The sequence below is a fragment of the Eptesicus fuscus genome, chromosome 6 (assembly GCF_027574615.1).
Source record: "Eptesicus fuscus isolate TK198812 chromosome 6, DD_ASM_mEF_20220401, whole genome shotgun sequence".
Classification (NCBI taxonomy): Eukaryota; Metazoa; Chordata; class Mammalia; order Chiroptera; family Vespertilionidae; genus Eptesicus; species Eptesicus fuscus.
This window is the reverse complement of record NC_072478.1, coordinates 102,223,325-102,235,659: the sequence shown is the minus strand read 5'-3', so window position 1 is coordinate 102,235,659 and position 12,335 is coordinate 102,223,325. Positions and strand designations below refer to the sequence as shown.

Genomic DNA, 12,335 nt, shown 5'->3' with positions numbered 1-12,335 from the left:
AGAGACACTGAGTGTTATAATCATGACTCAGCTTTTTCTAGCCGAGTGCTTACTGTGCGTCAGGCCCTTTTTCTGGGCTCAGCCTTCAACCAACCCAACATTCACACTGTGACAGGGGTTCCTTTACACGTGAGGCCACTCAGGCCCAGGAACACAGCAAGGGGCTGCGAATGCCGCTGCCTGGCCCCAGGGAACCTGTCTGTCACTGAGAAGAAGAGTGACGGCTCATCTCAGCAACGCATACGTCCTGTCCCTTGCCTCTGAGGTTGGTTTTCACTCAGCGCGTTGGTGTCAGGCTGAGCGTTTCAAAGGTTCTGAGATCCTGGGATGGAAGGGGTCTGCCTCTGTGATCCCCATTTGGAACAGTTCAGAGTCTTTTCATTGTCCACGTTGCCTGGTTAACGTCTTTGAATGTCACTCTCTCTTACCCTGAGAGGCGGGGCCGCAGCAGGAATGCAGCAGGAATGCTCTGAGCCACTTCCCCGGGGGCAGCAGATTTGCCTGGGCTCAGGCAGGTGGCTGCTGGGCTGGGGCAGGGGCGAGGCTGGGTGCTGGGGTGGCCTCTGAGTGACATGCAGCAGGCACCCTCCCTCATCCCGCCTCCTTCTCTCCTGGGGAGATGAACATTATTGACGCTATAGCTATTATCTCAATCTGTACAACAATTGAGGCAGGAGGTCTTAACAGCCCACTTTTCAGATCAGGAAACGGAGGCTGACGGAGGCGAAGAGCTGGAATCTGAACCCAGTCCACCTGACTGCAAACCCCACTCACCTTCCCCCACACGATTCCAATCTTGTCAGTATTATCACCCCTGCGTTATCAATGAGGACACAGGCTCAGAGAGGTGGTGCCACTTACCTGAGGTCACACAGCAGGTGCGCCGCAGCAGTGGGGGTGCAGCCCAAGCCCGCCTGACTTCAGAGGCTCTGGGACAACCTCTCCTCCTGGCTCAGCCTGAACTTGGAGGAGGGCACAGGATCTGGAACCAGAGGAATCTTTGTTTTCCGTGTCCCAGGCCCCAACCCCACCGCCCACTCCTAGTTCTGTGGGTGTGGCAGATGGAGAAACAAGGACGGTGGTTCTGCCTTTTCTGCTCTCCCTCCCATGGGAGCCCTGACTCTGCAGTACTGGGGTGAGCCCTGAATCAAACATTAGAAGACTGGGTCAAGTCCCTGTGTCACCCTCTTGACCTTGGACACGTCACTCATGTGTAACGTTGGGACGACGGGTTGGTTCCCTGTTGGCTTCTCAGGGGAGCTGGGAGGAGGGTCAAGCAATGGGAAGGCCCAGAAAAGGCTCTGAACCAGCCCCGGGTTGGAGGACCACAAGGGGGCGGTCTGAGTATCACCATTCTCTTGTTCCCCGGTGGCCGTGGCCTAGCCCCTCCCCCCAGCTTTCCCGCCGCCTCTATGGCACAGAGTCTACACTGCGCAGGCCCCTCTCCAGACCCACAGGCCCTGGCTCCCTGGGTGGCTGGTCTGGCCTGTCGGACCACATTTCTCACAGGTTTCCTGCTCTCGGCCCTCCAGCCCTCTCTTGGGGGACCTCCCTCCCACCCCTGTTCCCTAAGGGGCAGATACCAGAGAGGATAACCCAGCTGTCTTTGTGACAAAAACCAAAAGTAAACAAAGGCATATTTACCGAGAACCTGTGACTCGCCAGGCACTTGAAGTATTTAAGCAACCCTGAGAATTTCCCCCTTTAGTTTTGATGAAAGCGAGGCTGGGGGGGGGGGGGGGGCCTGCTGGAAAGGGCGTGTAGCTGGAAAGGGCGTGGTGGTGTGGGGAACCTGGGGGGGGCGGGGGAAGCGAGGCCAGGCAGGATTCCAGCTCTGGTCTGTCTCACTCCCTGGGGAGCCAGACCCTTTGCTCCCTCCCATTCTGCACACCCCACTGACCTGCACGACCGTCCTTCGGATGACCCACGTCCGCGGCTGGCTGGCTGTCCAGGAAGAAGCAGGATTAACAGCGTGGGCTGGGCTGGCTCCCTCTTGCTCCAGGCTCCATAGGACTTTTCAACCCCCCGAAGAAATGGAGCCTGGGAACAGCTCTGGCCCTGGGGGCCCTTTATCCCAGCCCCACCGCAGGCCTGAAGGAGCTGCCTGCTGGGCCGGGGGCAGAGGCCTGCATCTGGGCCTGTGCAGGGCCAGGCCGGCATGGACAGCCTCTGGTGTGGGTGGGAAGGGATCCTGCACTTGGCGTCATCAATGCCATGTCCAGCGGGCTCCATCAGCAACCAGCGTGTGATCTTGGACGGGTCTCAACACCTCTCGGAGCCTCGGTTTCGTGGTCTATAAAATGGGACCATATCCTCACCTCATTGGGATGAATGAGTCACGGCGCGCAAGTCTTTAAACGGAAAATGTAGGTTCCCTGTTCACAGGCTATTAAGAATTTCAAGGCAGTGGTACCAGAGCAGACATTAAGCGCGGGCCTTTGGAAGTGCGGGACTTGGGCGTGCACAGGTGGCCGGAAGCCAGCCCAGTGGTTAGGAGCAGCGAGGCGAGTCCCTCCCAGACAGCTCATCCCCTGGGCTCCTGCGCAGTCTGGAGTCCCCAGATGCAGGGCCCACGCTTTATTCGGCGGGGCGCCGGCGCCATCTAGCGGCTCATTGGCGAGCAGCAGCCGCCGCTCACACCCAGCTGGTGTGTGTAGCCTTGGTGGGCGTGGGGATGCTTAAGAGGCACACCTGCAGCATCGTTTTAACCCTTCGTTCCCCCTCAGTCGCCACAATAGCCTGTCTTTCTCCACATCTCCCCAAGCATTCACCTGTTCTGTCAGCATGATCAGTGAGGGGCTGTGACCCCTTGGACTGGGCAGGCAGTGGGGGGCGCGGTGGTGGGAGGATTGGTGACTCTTAACTTCCAACCCCTTGCCACAAAAATCCTTGCCCGTTCCAGCTGTTCCCATGAATGTGATTCAGTGGAGGGAGAGGTGGAGCAGGACTGGGGAGGTTTCTCTTTCTAGCTCCCACTAGACTGGATGAGGGAGCCTTGAGTGGGCTTTGAGACAAAGCAGGGTGGGGGTGGGAGGGGCAGTGGGGGGCGGGAGGTGGCAGGCTTCCTGGTGGGGGTAGAGTGATGTGATGTAGCTGGAGAAACTTGGCGGGAATGAACTGGCCTGGGCGGTTAGATGATGAGGCTGGTTGATGTGAAGTGCTTCCGGAGGGGGCGGGTGTGGGGTAGGCCCCAGAGCAGCAGGCAGCCCACGAAGGCTACTGGCGTTGTGCCTTGGGATCCAGACCCAATTTTTTAACAGTGGGGGTCAGGAGAAGGGCTCCTATCACGAGCAGCATTCTCAGCACCGGGTGTGGTCACTTCCTCACCTTACCTCTGGATGCACCTTACAATCAGCTCTTAGCTGCCCGGCCCCACCCTCAGAGAGTCTACTCAATTGGCCTGGCAGGGGGGGGGGGGCAGGTGTTAGCAATTTTCATGCCCCAGGTGATGGTGATATGCAGCCAGGGCGGAGAGCCACAGCCTAGCGCAGTGGTCGGCAAACTCATTAGTCCGCAGAGCCAAATATCAGCAGTACAACATTTGAAATTTCTTTTGAGAGTCAAAATTTTTTTTAATTGATTTTTTACAGAGAGGAAGGGAGAGGGATAGAGAGTTAGAAACATCGATGAGAGAGAAACATCGATCAGCTGCCTTTTGCACACCCCCTACTGGGGATGTACCCGCAACCAAGGTACATGCCCTTGACCGGAATCGAACCTGGGACCCTTGAGTCCGCAGGCCGGTGCTCTATCCACTGAGCCAAACCGATTAGGGCTAGAGAGCCAAATTTTTTAAACTTAAACTTCTTCTAATGCCACTTCTTCAAAATAGACTCGCCCAGGCCGTGGTATTTTGTGGAAGAGCCACACTCAAGGGGCCAAAAGAGCCACAGTTTGCCGACCACCTAGACCTTCCTGATGCAGGTCCAGACCCCACGTGGGAAGGGCCCAAGGACAGACCCTCTGCTTGGGCCTATGTGTGCGCCTTGCTGGAGGCAGCCACGTGCCCAGCAGCCTTAGATGACCACATGGCAGCACATGGGAAGTGCAAAGAGGGAAGCAGAGCTGAGCCCCTGCACGTTCCAACCAGGAGAGGCCGCGGGGCACAGCGGTCAGATGGGAGTATCTCCCGCCCGCTGAGATGGGGGTGTGTGTGTGGGGGGGTGGCCTTCTCTGGCACCTGAGCCTCTCCCCTGCTCTGCGTGTTTCCTCATCCGCTATTTGGAGTCAGAGAACCCCTGTGTCCCTGAACTGACCACGGGTGAGTGAGATTTGTTTGAGGTATGTATGCTCAGTTCCCCTCGGAGGAAGGAAGACCGGGAGAGTTGAATCTCTCTATAGAGCTGTGTGCTACTTTAGGCCGTCTCCTTATCTCTCTGAGCTTCAGTGTCCTCGCCAGTGAACACCAGGACTCTGCCTTCCAGAAGGTTCCACAGTGAGCATGACATAAGATAATGTCTATGAAGCTCCTGGGGCAACAACACCTGGCACATAAGAGAGGCTCTGTAAATTGCTTTCCCTCCAAGAATGCCACTCTCAGCTCTTCGTCTGTTCAATGTGATGTCAGACGGGGAGACCAAGACCCACGGTGTCCACCCAGAGTCCTCATTTGCTGCTTAGAGGCGGAAGTCCTGTGCTCAGCCCCTGGACTGCGGGTACCTCAGCAGGAGGTGCTGGCCCCATCTTTATCTCTGTGTCCTCAGCCATACCCGCCAGGTTCCCCACCTTCCGCAGGAGAGGGTCTTGGGAGTGGGGGTGAGCTTGTTGGAAGGGAGGTGTTGAGAAGAGTTTCCTCTTCAGGAGGCATTTGCATGTGGCCCCGGTATTTGCATCGGAAGGAATTGGATGTTTGCTTGGGACCTAGTAAGTACCAACAATTAGGTGCCAATAAATTGGACTGGCCTTCGCTTTTCTTTTTTTTTTTTTTTTTTAACATATTTTTATTGATTTTTTACAGAGAGGAAGGGAGAGAGATAGAGAGTTAGAAACATCGATGAGAGAGAAACATCGACCAACTGCCTCCTGCACATCCCCCACCGGAGATGTGCCCGCAACCAATGCACATGCCCTTGACCGGAATCGAACCTGGGACCCCTCAGTCTGCAGGCCGACACTCTATCCACTGAGCCAAACCGGTTTCAGCTGGCCTTCGCTTTCCACAACTCACCTCTCCTGCCCAAAGGACTCAGGGAAGACGTGACGATTAAGAGTGTAAGAAATAATTCTGTTTATTGGTTAGAAGATGGTATAAAATTACAGCAATTTGCAGGCTTTCTGGAAGGGACATGCAGTGCTGGGCTGTAGCAGGAGATGGAGTGGAGACATGGACCACTGGGCGTCGGCTCCCTTCCTGGGCTGTTAAGGGACTGGTCCTACCAGCACAGGTGCTAGTGAGAGAGAATTACTGGTCCTTGCCTCCAGGAACAGAAGGAATGGGCAGTTGGGGTCGTCAGACAACGCCACGCTCAACAACTCAGTCCTGTCCTACGTAGGCCAGGTGCTGGCTCTCCCACGCTAGTCACGGTAGATTCATTGTTCCGAAGGACGCTCGCTCTTCCCACCGAAGGAAGGGAAACAGGCACATTGGTTTGGGAGGCCATCAGAGGATGGAGTGCATTTGGCTCAGGTCATCTTGCTTCCAGAACACCGAGGTCTGCTGCACTGTAAGCAGAGGGCTGGGGCGCGCAAGCAGACACGTGCTCACTACTGTCTAAGCTCAGGCAGAGGGACCTTCCCCGGGGCGGCAGTGTGACGAGATGAGCATGCTTCCAATTTCATCTTGTCTCTCTCAGGAAGAGGGAGGAGGAAGAGCTGGCAATCAGAGACCGGGCCACGGCGTGCTGGGCTCCATGGAAAGTCTTCGGCAGAGAGTTCTTCCCGAGTACAGCAGGTGTTTCTGTCCCAGAGTCAGTGTGAAGTCAGGAGGGCGGATCAAGGTGTTAGGGTGGTGGTTTGGTACAATGTCTCTGAGAGCCGGATGGCTGTGTCCGTAGTTACATGACGTTTTGGAACAGCTGGAGGGACCTCATGATGTTGTCATCCTGGGGAGGGGTGAGGGGAGAGAAAGGTTAGAATTCCTGAGAAGCTCCGTACCTGGGGATCCAACCTCCAGCATGGGTTTCCTGGGCAGAAAGACCCCTGCAAGTGTTCAGGCAGAAATAGAATATCGGGGGCTAGCTATAGTTATAAGAAATATTAACCATGTTCTATTAACCATGATGGCCTCGTTCTGATTAAAGAAAGGACATTCTAACCTGGCTGGGAGTTGTACAGCCTCAGGACCTGGGAGTCAACCTTGGACCGGGGAGTCAACTTTGGAACGAGATCCATTTTCATTCAAGAACTGCCTAATATCATGGAAAGATGAACAACCTTGTTGCCCAATGGAGTCCCGCCCCAGCCCTCACTGCCTACTTCCCCACGCCTGTTATTCCTAAACTCAGACTTAGGAATTACATGTAATCTTTGTCCTACCCAATATCAGCAGCTGGCTTATGGGTGTTTGCAGAGCAGATTTTCGTGGATGACCTGCTGCTCTCCCATACTGCTGGAATTATTGGAATAAACGCTCATATACGATTCAACCCTGTCTTCACTTGATTGGCTCAAGTAGTGATAGGTAGCCCAGACCCATGGTTGGCAAACTGCGGCTCGCGAGCCACATGCGGCTCTTTGGCCCCTTGAGTGTGGCTCTTCCACAAAATACCAGGGCCTGGGCGAGTCTATTTTGAAGAAGTGGCGTTAGAAGAAGTTTAAGTTTAAAAAATTTGGCTCTCAAAAGAAATTTCAATCCTTGTACTGTTGATATTTGGCTCTGTTGACTAATGAGTTTGCCAACCACTGGCCCAGACCCATTGGTTGTCTGGTTTCAAAAGGGCGTGAGAAACGAGGAGTGAGGGCTGGGACCCAGAAAACAGGCCACTCAAGGCAAGGAGCACCTTCTCTGGCCTTAAGGAATTTGGAAGGAACTAGTTATCCAGTGAACCAGAGAGTATTGCTTCTTTTAAGAAGCTCTGGGCAATTGCATTTTATCAAATGACTAGAGGCCTGGTGCATGAAAATTCATGCACTGAAGTGGGGGTCCCTCAGCCCGGCCTGCCCCCTCTCACAGTCTGGGAGCCCTCAGGGGAGGGCGACACCCCCATCACACCTCTGCTGCTGCCACTGCCAGCAGCGCAAGCCTCAGCCAGCTCTGGTTACTTGAGCCTCAGGTGGCCCTGGGCAGCTGGGCAGCTGACATCTGAGGCTTGCCTGTGCCTCGGGCCAGCCCTGGGTGGCTGGGGGGCAGAGGGCTGGTCCGGCCACACCGCACACCTATACCTCCCTTCCCCCGGCAGGGCTGAAAGGACTGGGGGACTCTGGTGGGACTGAGGGGACTGGGCGCCGCCATCTTGTGGCTATGGGCGCCACCATCTTTGTGCCAGTGTGATGGTCAATTTGCATATTCCCTCTTTATTAGATAGGATTTTTCTACATTCACTGAGATGATCACATGTTTTTTCTTTTTTATTCTATGTCATTAATTACACTGATTAATTCTTGAACGTTAAAACAACCTAGCATTTCTGTAACAAACCCCATTTGTTCATTATGCATTATGCTCTTTACATATTGCTGGACTTCATATTTTGCATCTAAGCCAAGAAGGAATATATTAGCCTGAAAGTTTTTATTTTTATTTTGTTATTGCCTTGTCAAATTTTGATATTAGGGTTATGAGAGCCTCATCAATCAAGTTGAGAAGTTTTTCCTATTTCTCTATTCTTTGAGTTTGTATAAAATTGGTATCATTTCTTCCTTAAATGTTTGGAAAAATTTACCAGTGAAGGCATTTGAGCCTGCCACTTTCTCTGTGGAAAGCTTTTCAATTACAGACTCAATTTATTTAACAGGCATAGGGCTATTCACATTTTCAACTTTTTTCTTGTTAGTTTGATGCTGTATTTCATGGGTCAGAGAAGAAAATATTTTGAATTAAAATATAATAAAAATATGGCAATGAAATTTGGGGGATCTGGCCCTGGCCGGTGTGGCTCAGTTGGTTGGGCATCATTACATGTACAGAAAGGTTGCCGGTTCGATTCCTGGTCAGGGCACATGTCTGGGTTTCAGGCTCAATCCCTGGTAGGAGGTGTGCAGGAGGCAGCCATCGATGTTTCACTCTCACATTGATGTTTCTCTCTCTCCCTTCCTTTTTCTCCCTCCAAAAATCAATAAAAATATTTTTTCAAAAAAATTTGGGGCAGTGATCTGAAGCCGTACTCAGCTAAAGCAGTACTCAAGGGAAAACTTCTCTCTCTGTAAATGCATACAATAGAAGACAAGGGTTGAAAATTAGTGATCCAAACCTCCACCTCAAAAGCTAGAAGAAAACCTCGAAAATCAAATTAATATAAAAAAGCAGAGGGAAGAAAATCATTTAGGGCCCAAATTAGTGAAATAAAAAGCAGACCTATTAACAGAGAAAATCAACAAAGACAAAAGTTGATTCTGAGTAGGTGAAATCTTTTAAAAGTTTCTAGAGGGGGAGGTATTATTGCCTAGTGGTTAGGGATGGGTTCTTGAGTCAGGCTCCCTGGCTCTGTCACTTACTATCTGTGACCTCAGGCAAGCTGTAAATCTTTCGATGCCTCAATTTCTTCACCTGTAAAGTGGTATCAATCATAATATCTATACAACAGGCCATGAAAGCCAGTGAGTTCATTCATGAATAGCTACAGAAGTTGCTAATGTGAGAAACTACAGTAGGGCCTGGTATTTAAAGTTAGAATGATGGAGTTCAACTTCCATCTCTGACTTACTGTGCCCTGGCCACACCTCTCAACCCTGCAATGCCTCTGTTTTCTCCTCTTTAAAGTGGGTGTGATAAATACAGCTGTGTAGCCATTTCATCATGATTAAAATGTTGACATTCACCTGTTGGTGAGTAGCTGCTGACCTGAGCCTCCCCCCACCCCAACATCTTCCCCTCTGGCTACCTAAGAACTGGCTCAGGATCCTTGGCCCACCCAAAGATCCATCAACTAGCAGGCTAATGCCGAATTTAGCCAGGGTCCTCTAGGGCAGTGGTCGGCAAACTGGCTCGCGAGCCACATGCGGCTCTTTGGCCCCTTGAGTGTGGCTCTTCCACAAAATACCACGGCCTGGGCGAGTCTATTTTGAAGAAGTGGTGTTAGAAGAAGTTTAAGTTTAAAAATTTGGCTCTCAAAAGAAATTTCAATTGTTGTCCTGTTGATATTTGGCTCTGTTGACTAATGAGTTTGCCGACCACTGGGCTAGGGCACTGCTCCAGGGCGGTGGGCCAAGGTCGGTGAAGAGTGGTCAATCCCTGCCTATCCTAGTTATGAAAGCGTTAGAATGTCACCCTCTCCCTCTCAGGGCTGCTGTGAGGTTCATGCAATGTACTGTGGCAGGTGCTCAGCGTGTGTTAATAACTTCTCCCCAGCTTTCTGGTCTTTGCAGTTCTTATGAGTAGAGCTCAGAGTGACTGTGCACCTTTCTGAAATAAGGTGGGGGTATGAATGCATCTTCCTAAAGTAGATGAAAGCCATCACTTCCAGGTCCGAGTCCTGCAGACTCCAGGGGTGAGTCTATCCTAGAGTTTAACAATGAAAATGTGGTCCAAGCACCAGCAGGAGCAGCGCCACCTGGGGGAGTGTTAGCAAAGTAGCAGCTAGAGCCGCAGTTCGACAGATTGCATGGGGGTCTGTGTGAGCAAGAGCTTCAGTGAGGCTGGTTTGCACATTCAAGTTTTGGAAGCATTGAGCCAAGGCATTTGTGTTAAAAATGAAGATTTCTAGCCCTAGTTGGGTTGGCTCAGTGGATAGAGCGTCAGCCTGTGGACTGGGGGGTCCCGGGTTCGATTCTGGTCAAGGGCACATGCCTGGGTTGCGGGCTCGATCTCCAGTTGGGGGTGTGCAGGAGGCAGCCAATCAATGATTCTCTCTCATCATTGATGTTTCTCTCTCTCCCTCTCCCTTCCTCTCTGAAGTCAATAAAAATGTATTAAAAATAAATGAAGATTTCTAGACCTCGCAACCCCACATATGGAGTCTCTGGGGTGGAACCTGGAGATGTACATTTTTAGAATCATCCCGGGCAGCTCTCATGCACACTGTGGTTTGAGACTCTCAGCTTTAGTTATTTTTCCAGCGATTCCCCTGTGGTCTGGGCAGTGGGTCATCATGCCAGAGGCAGGTAAAAAAATGGTAGTGTTGCCCACGTGGCAAGCCTGTTGTCTCACAGAGACCCCTCTGGGCTTGCCCATACCCCCCTGCCCTTCTCAGGCTGCCTGGCTCAGCCCGCTTGGCCGAGACCAACCACAGATCATTCCGGGGAGTGGCGATGGTTGGAATTCTGACTCGCTGCCGCTGGTATCAGTGGCTCTGACTTGAGGGGTCACGGTTTGTCATTCTCTCCCTCCCGCAGGTCGCCAAGCCCCAGCTTTCCTTCCCCGATTTAGAGACGTGGCCTGAGATCTCTCCTCACCTCCTGACAGGATTCGAGAAATTCATCTAACGTCACGATCCCGTCTTTATTTTTGTCCATTTTCTGAAAGACACGAGAGGAAGCACTTTAAAGAACCCGGCATTCTGCATTCCAAAAGTTGCCCTTTATTAACCAACGTTGCCCCGAGAAGGAGGGTGGTTTTTCACTGGCCAGGGAACCCCACCGGGCCCTGGTGAGAGCACTTGACCCCATGAGCATCCTCAAAATGAAAAGACAGGCTCCGGACTCTGATCACTTCATCACCGCTCCAGACTCTCATCACTTCATCACTGGACCTGCCTGCTGATACCCTCCCGTGTCTCCTGAGATGCTTCCAGCCCAGACATGAGAGCTGCTACTTCTGTCACTGTCACTCTGTGGCCCTGAGTGAGTCTCTAAGGATCTGTGAGCCTGCTTTTCCCATGTGCAAACTGAGAGGATTCGACTAGCGGGAGCTCTGGCGTTCTTGGATACTCCACCGCTGGGTGCATTTTTTACTAAAATGCCACTGGAACCTGGCCACCCTTCTACTCACGGGTTAACAAGGATGAAGTCTCCCACCGCAAGACCTCTCAACCCACCCACCACAGTTCCCACGCCCATTTCCCTCGCTCTCTAGACACCAGGGCTTCCCACCTGCACACGTGGGCTTAATGACGTCTTCCCTGTGGACTCGGGTCCCCCAAGAATCTTACGGAACTTAGAGGGTGCACTACACCACGTGTACTTCCCCGTGTCCTTCTGTAGTGTCTACTCGCCTGCTTCAGAGATCATTCATTCCCGGAGCGCAGTCCCTTTTCATTCTTTCTGTCCCCTACAGGGTGCGGGACGGGGGTGGACACCAGCCACTGCTCCGGTGCTGTGGGCCGACTGGCCTCAGCTGAGCTGGAGCTCCCGCCCAGGTGTGTACACTCACCTGGAAGAAGACGTCCACGTGCTGCCTGGGGGTGTCCTCCCTGAGCACAGGATACGTGTATTTGCCCATCATGTCGTAGATGGCCTTGACGATGTCCATCATCTCCTGCACAGGGACATGGGAGCACAGAGCGGAAACCGTGAGGTCAAGCTCTTCTTAGGTGGTGGTTTGGGGCTCCTTACCCCCCTTAGGGATGAAAGTGATGACAAGGACCTTCTTTAGCTGGTGAGAGGGCGTTAGGACGCAGACTAGCAGGGCACCTCCTCCCAGAGGGGACAGGGGGGACTTCTCTTTGCCTCCAGAAGCTCTGGGGTAGTTACCTTTTCTTGAGCGTTCCCCTCCGAGATGGTTAATGTTGGGATTGGGGTGGACCTGTTTATGTACCGGTCAGCCCACTCTCCATTTCCGGAAGACCCTCTCCCCACTCTTTAATTCCTGGGTGGCTGGATTTGTACCCGGTGACCTGTCCCTGTGGCCACAAGTGACACTGACCACAGCTGGCTGCAGCAAAGGTGGACAGCTGACTACAGCTGAGCTACTCTGGATAGTGTTCTGTACAGGCTGTTTTATAAAGTGGTTCTTCCAATGCAATGCATCATACACGCTTTCCATCCTGTCACTCTTGCGTGGTGATGTTAGCTGGCCACCTGGATTTCCATTGTATGTGTTCGCTGGAATTCAGGTAACACATTTGCTATAGGGGATATTAGGGTTTTCACATTGTTGGGGTTGTTTAGCCATTTATCTTCAGCATCTGGAACACCTAAGAAACCCTCAAATATGTGTCGGGCAAATACATGACCGAATGAATGAGGAGTAAAACACTGGAGAGAACCTGCAGGGCTGAGGTGAGGATTGGCGCTCAGGAAGGGGATGTTATGGAGGCTACATCCAAGCTTCAACCAGGATGCTGGGCACAGTAGGTACCCAA

General features: G+C 52.5%; 1 protein-coding gene across 2 annotated transcripts in view; it reads right to left on the bottom strand.

Moving 5' to 3' along the window:
• Positions 1 to 5,221: 5,221 nt before the first annotated feature.
• Positions 5,222 to 12,335, bottom strand: part of KCNIP1 (potassium voltage-gated channel interacting protein 1) — a 258,657-nt gene continuing 251,543 nt past the window's right edge. For both annotated transcript variants that reach the window (XM_054718136.1, XM_008147624.3), the window contains 3 exons: positions 11,405 to 11,509; positions 10,489 to 10,551; positions 5,222 to 6,041 (listed from right to left, as the gene is read on the bottom strand). In XM_054718136.1, the coding sequence (XP_054574111.1) occupies positions 5,994 to 6,041; positions 10,489 to 10,551; positions 11,405 to 11,509 (216 nt within the window). In that variant the 3' untranslated portion in view covers positions 5,222 to 5,993. The remainder of the gene's footprint in view (positions 6,042 to 10,488; positions 10,552 to 11,404; positions 11,510 to 12,335) is intronic.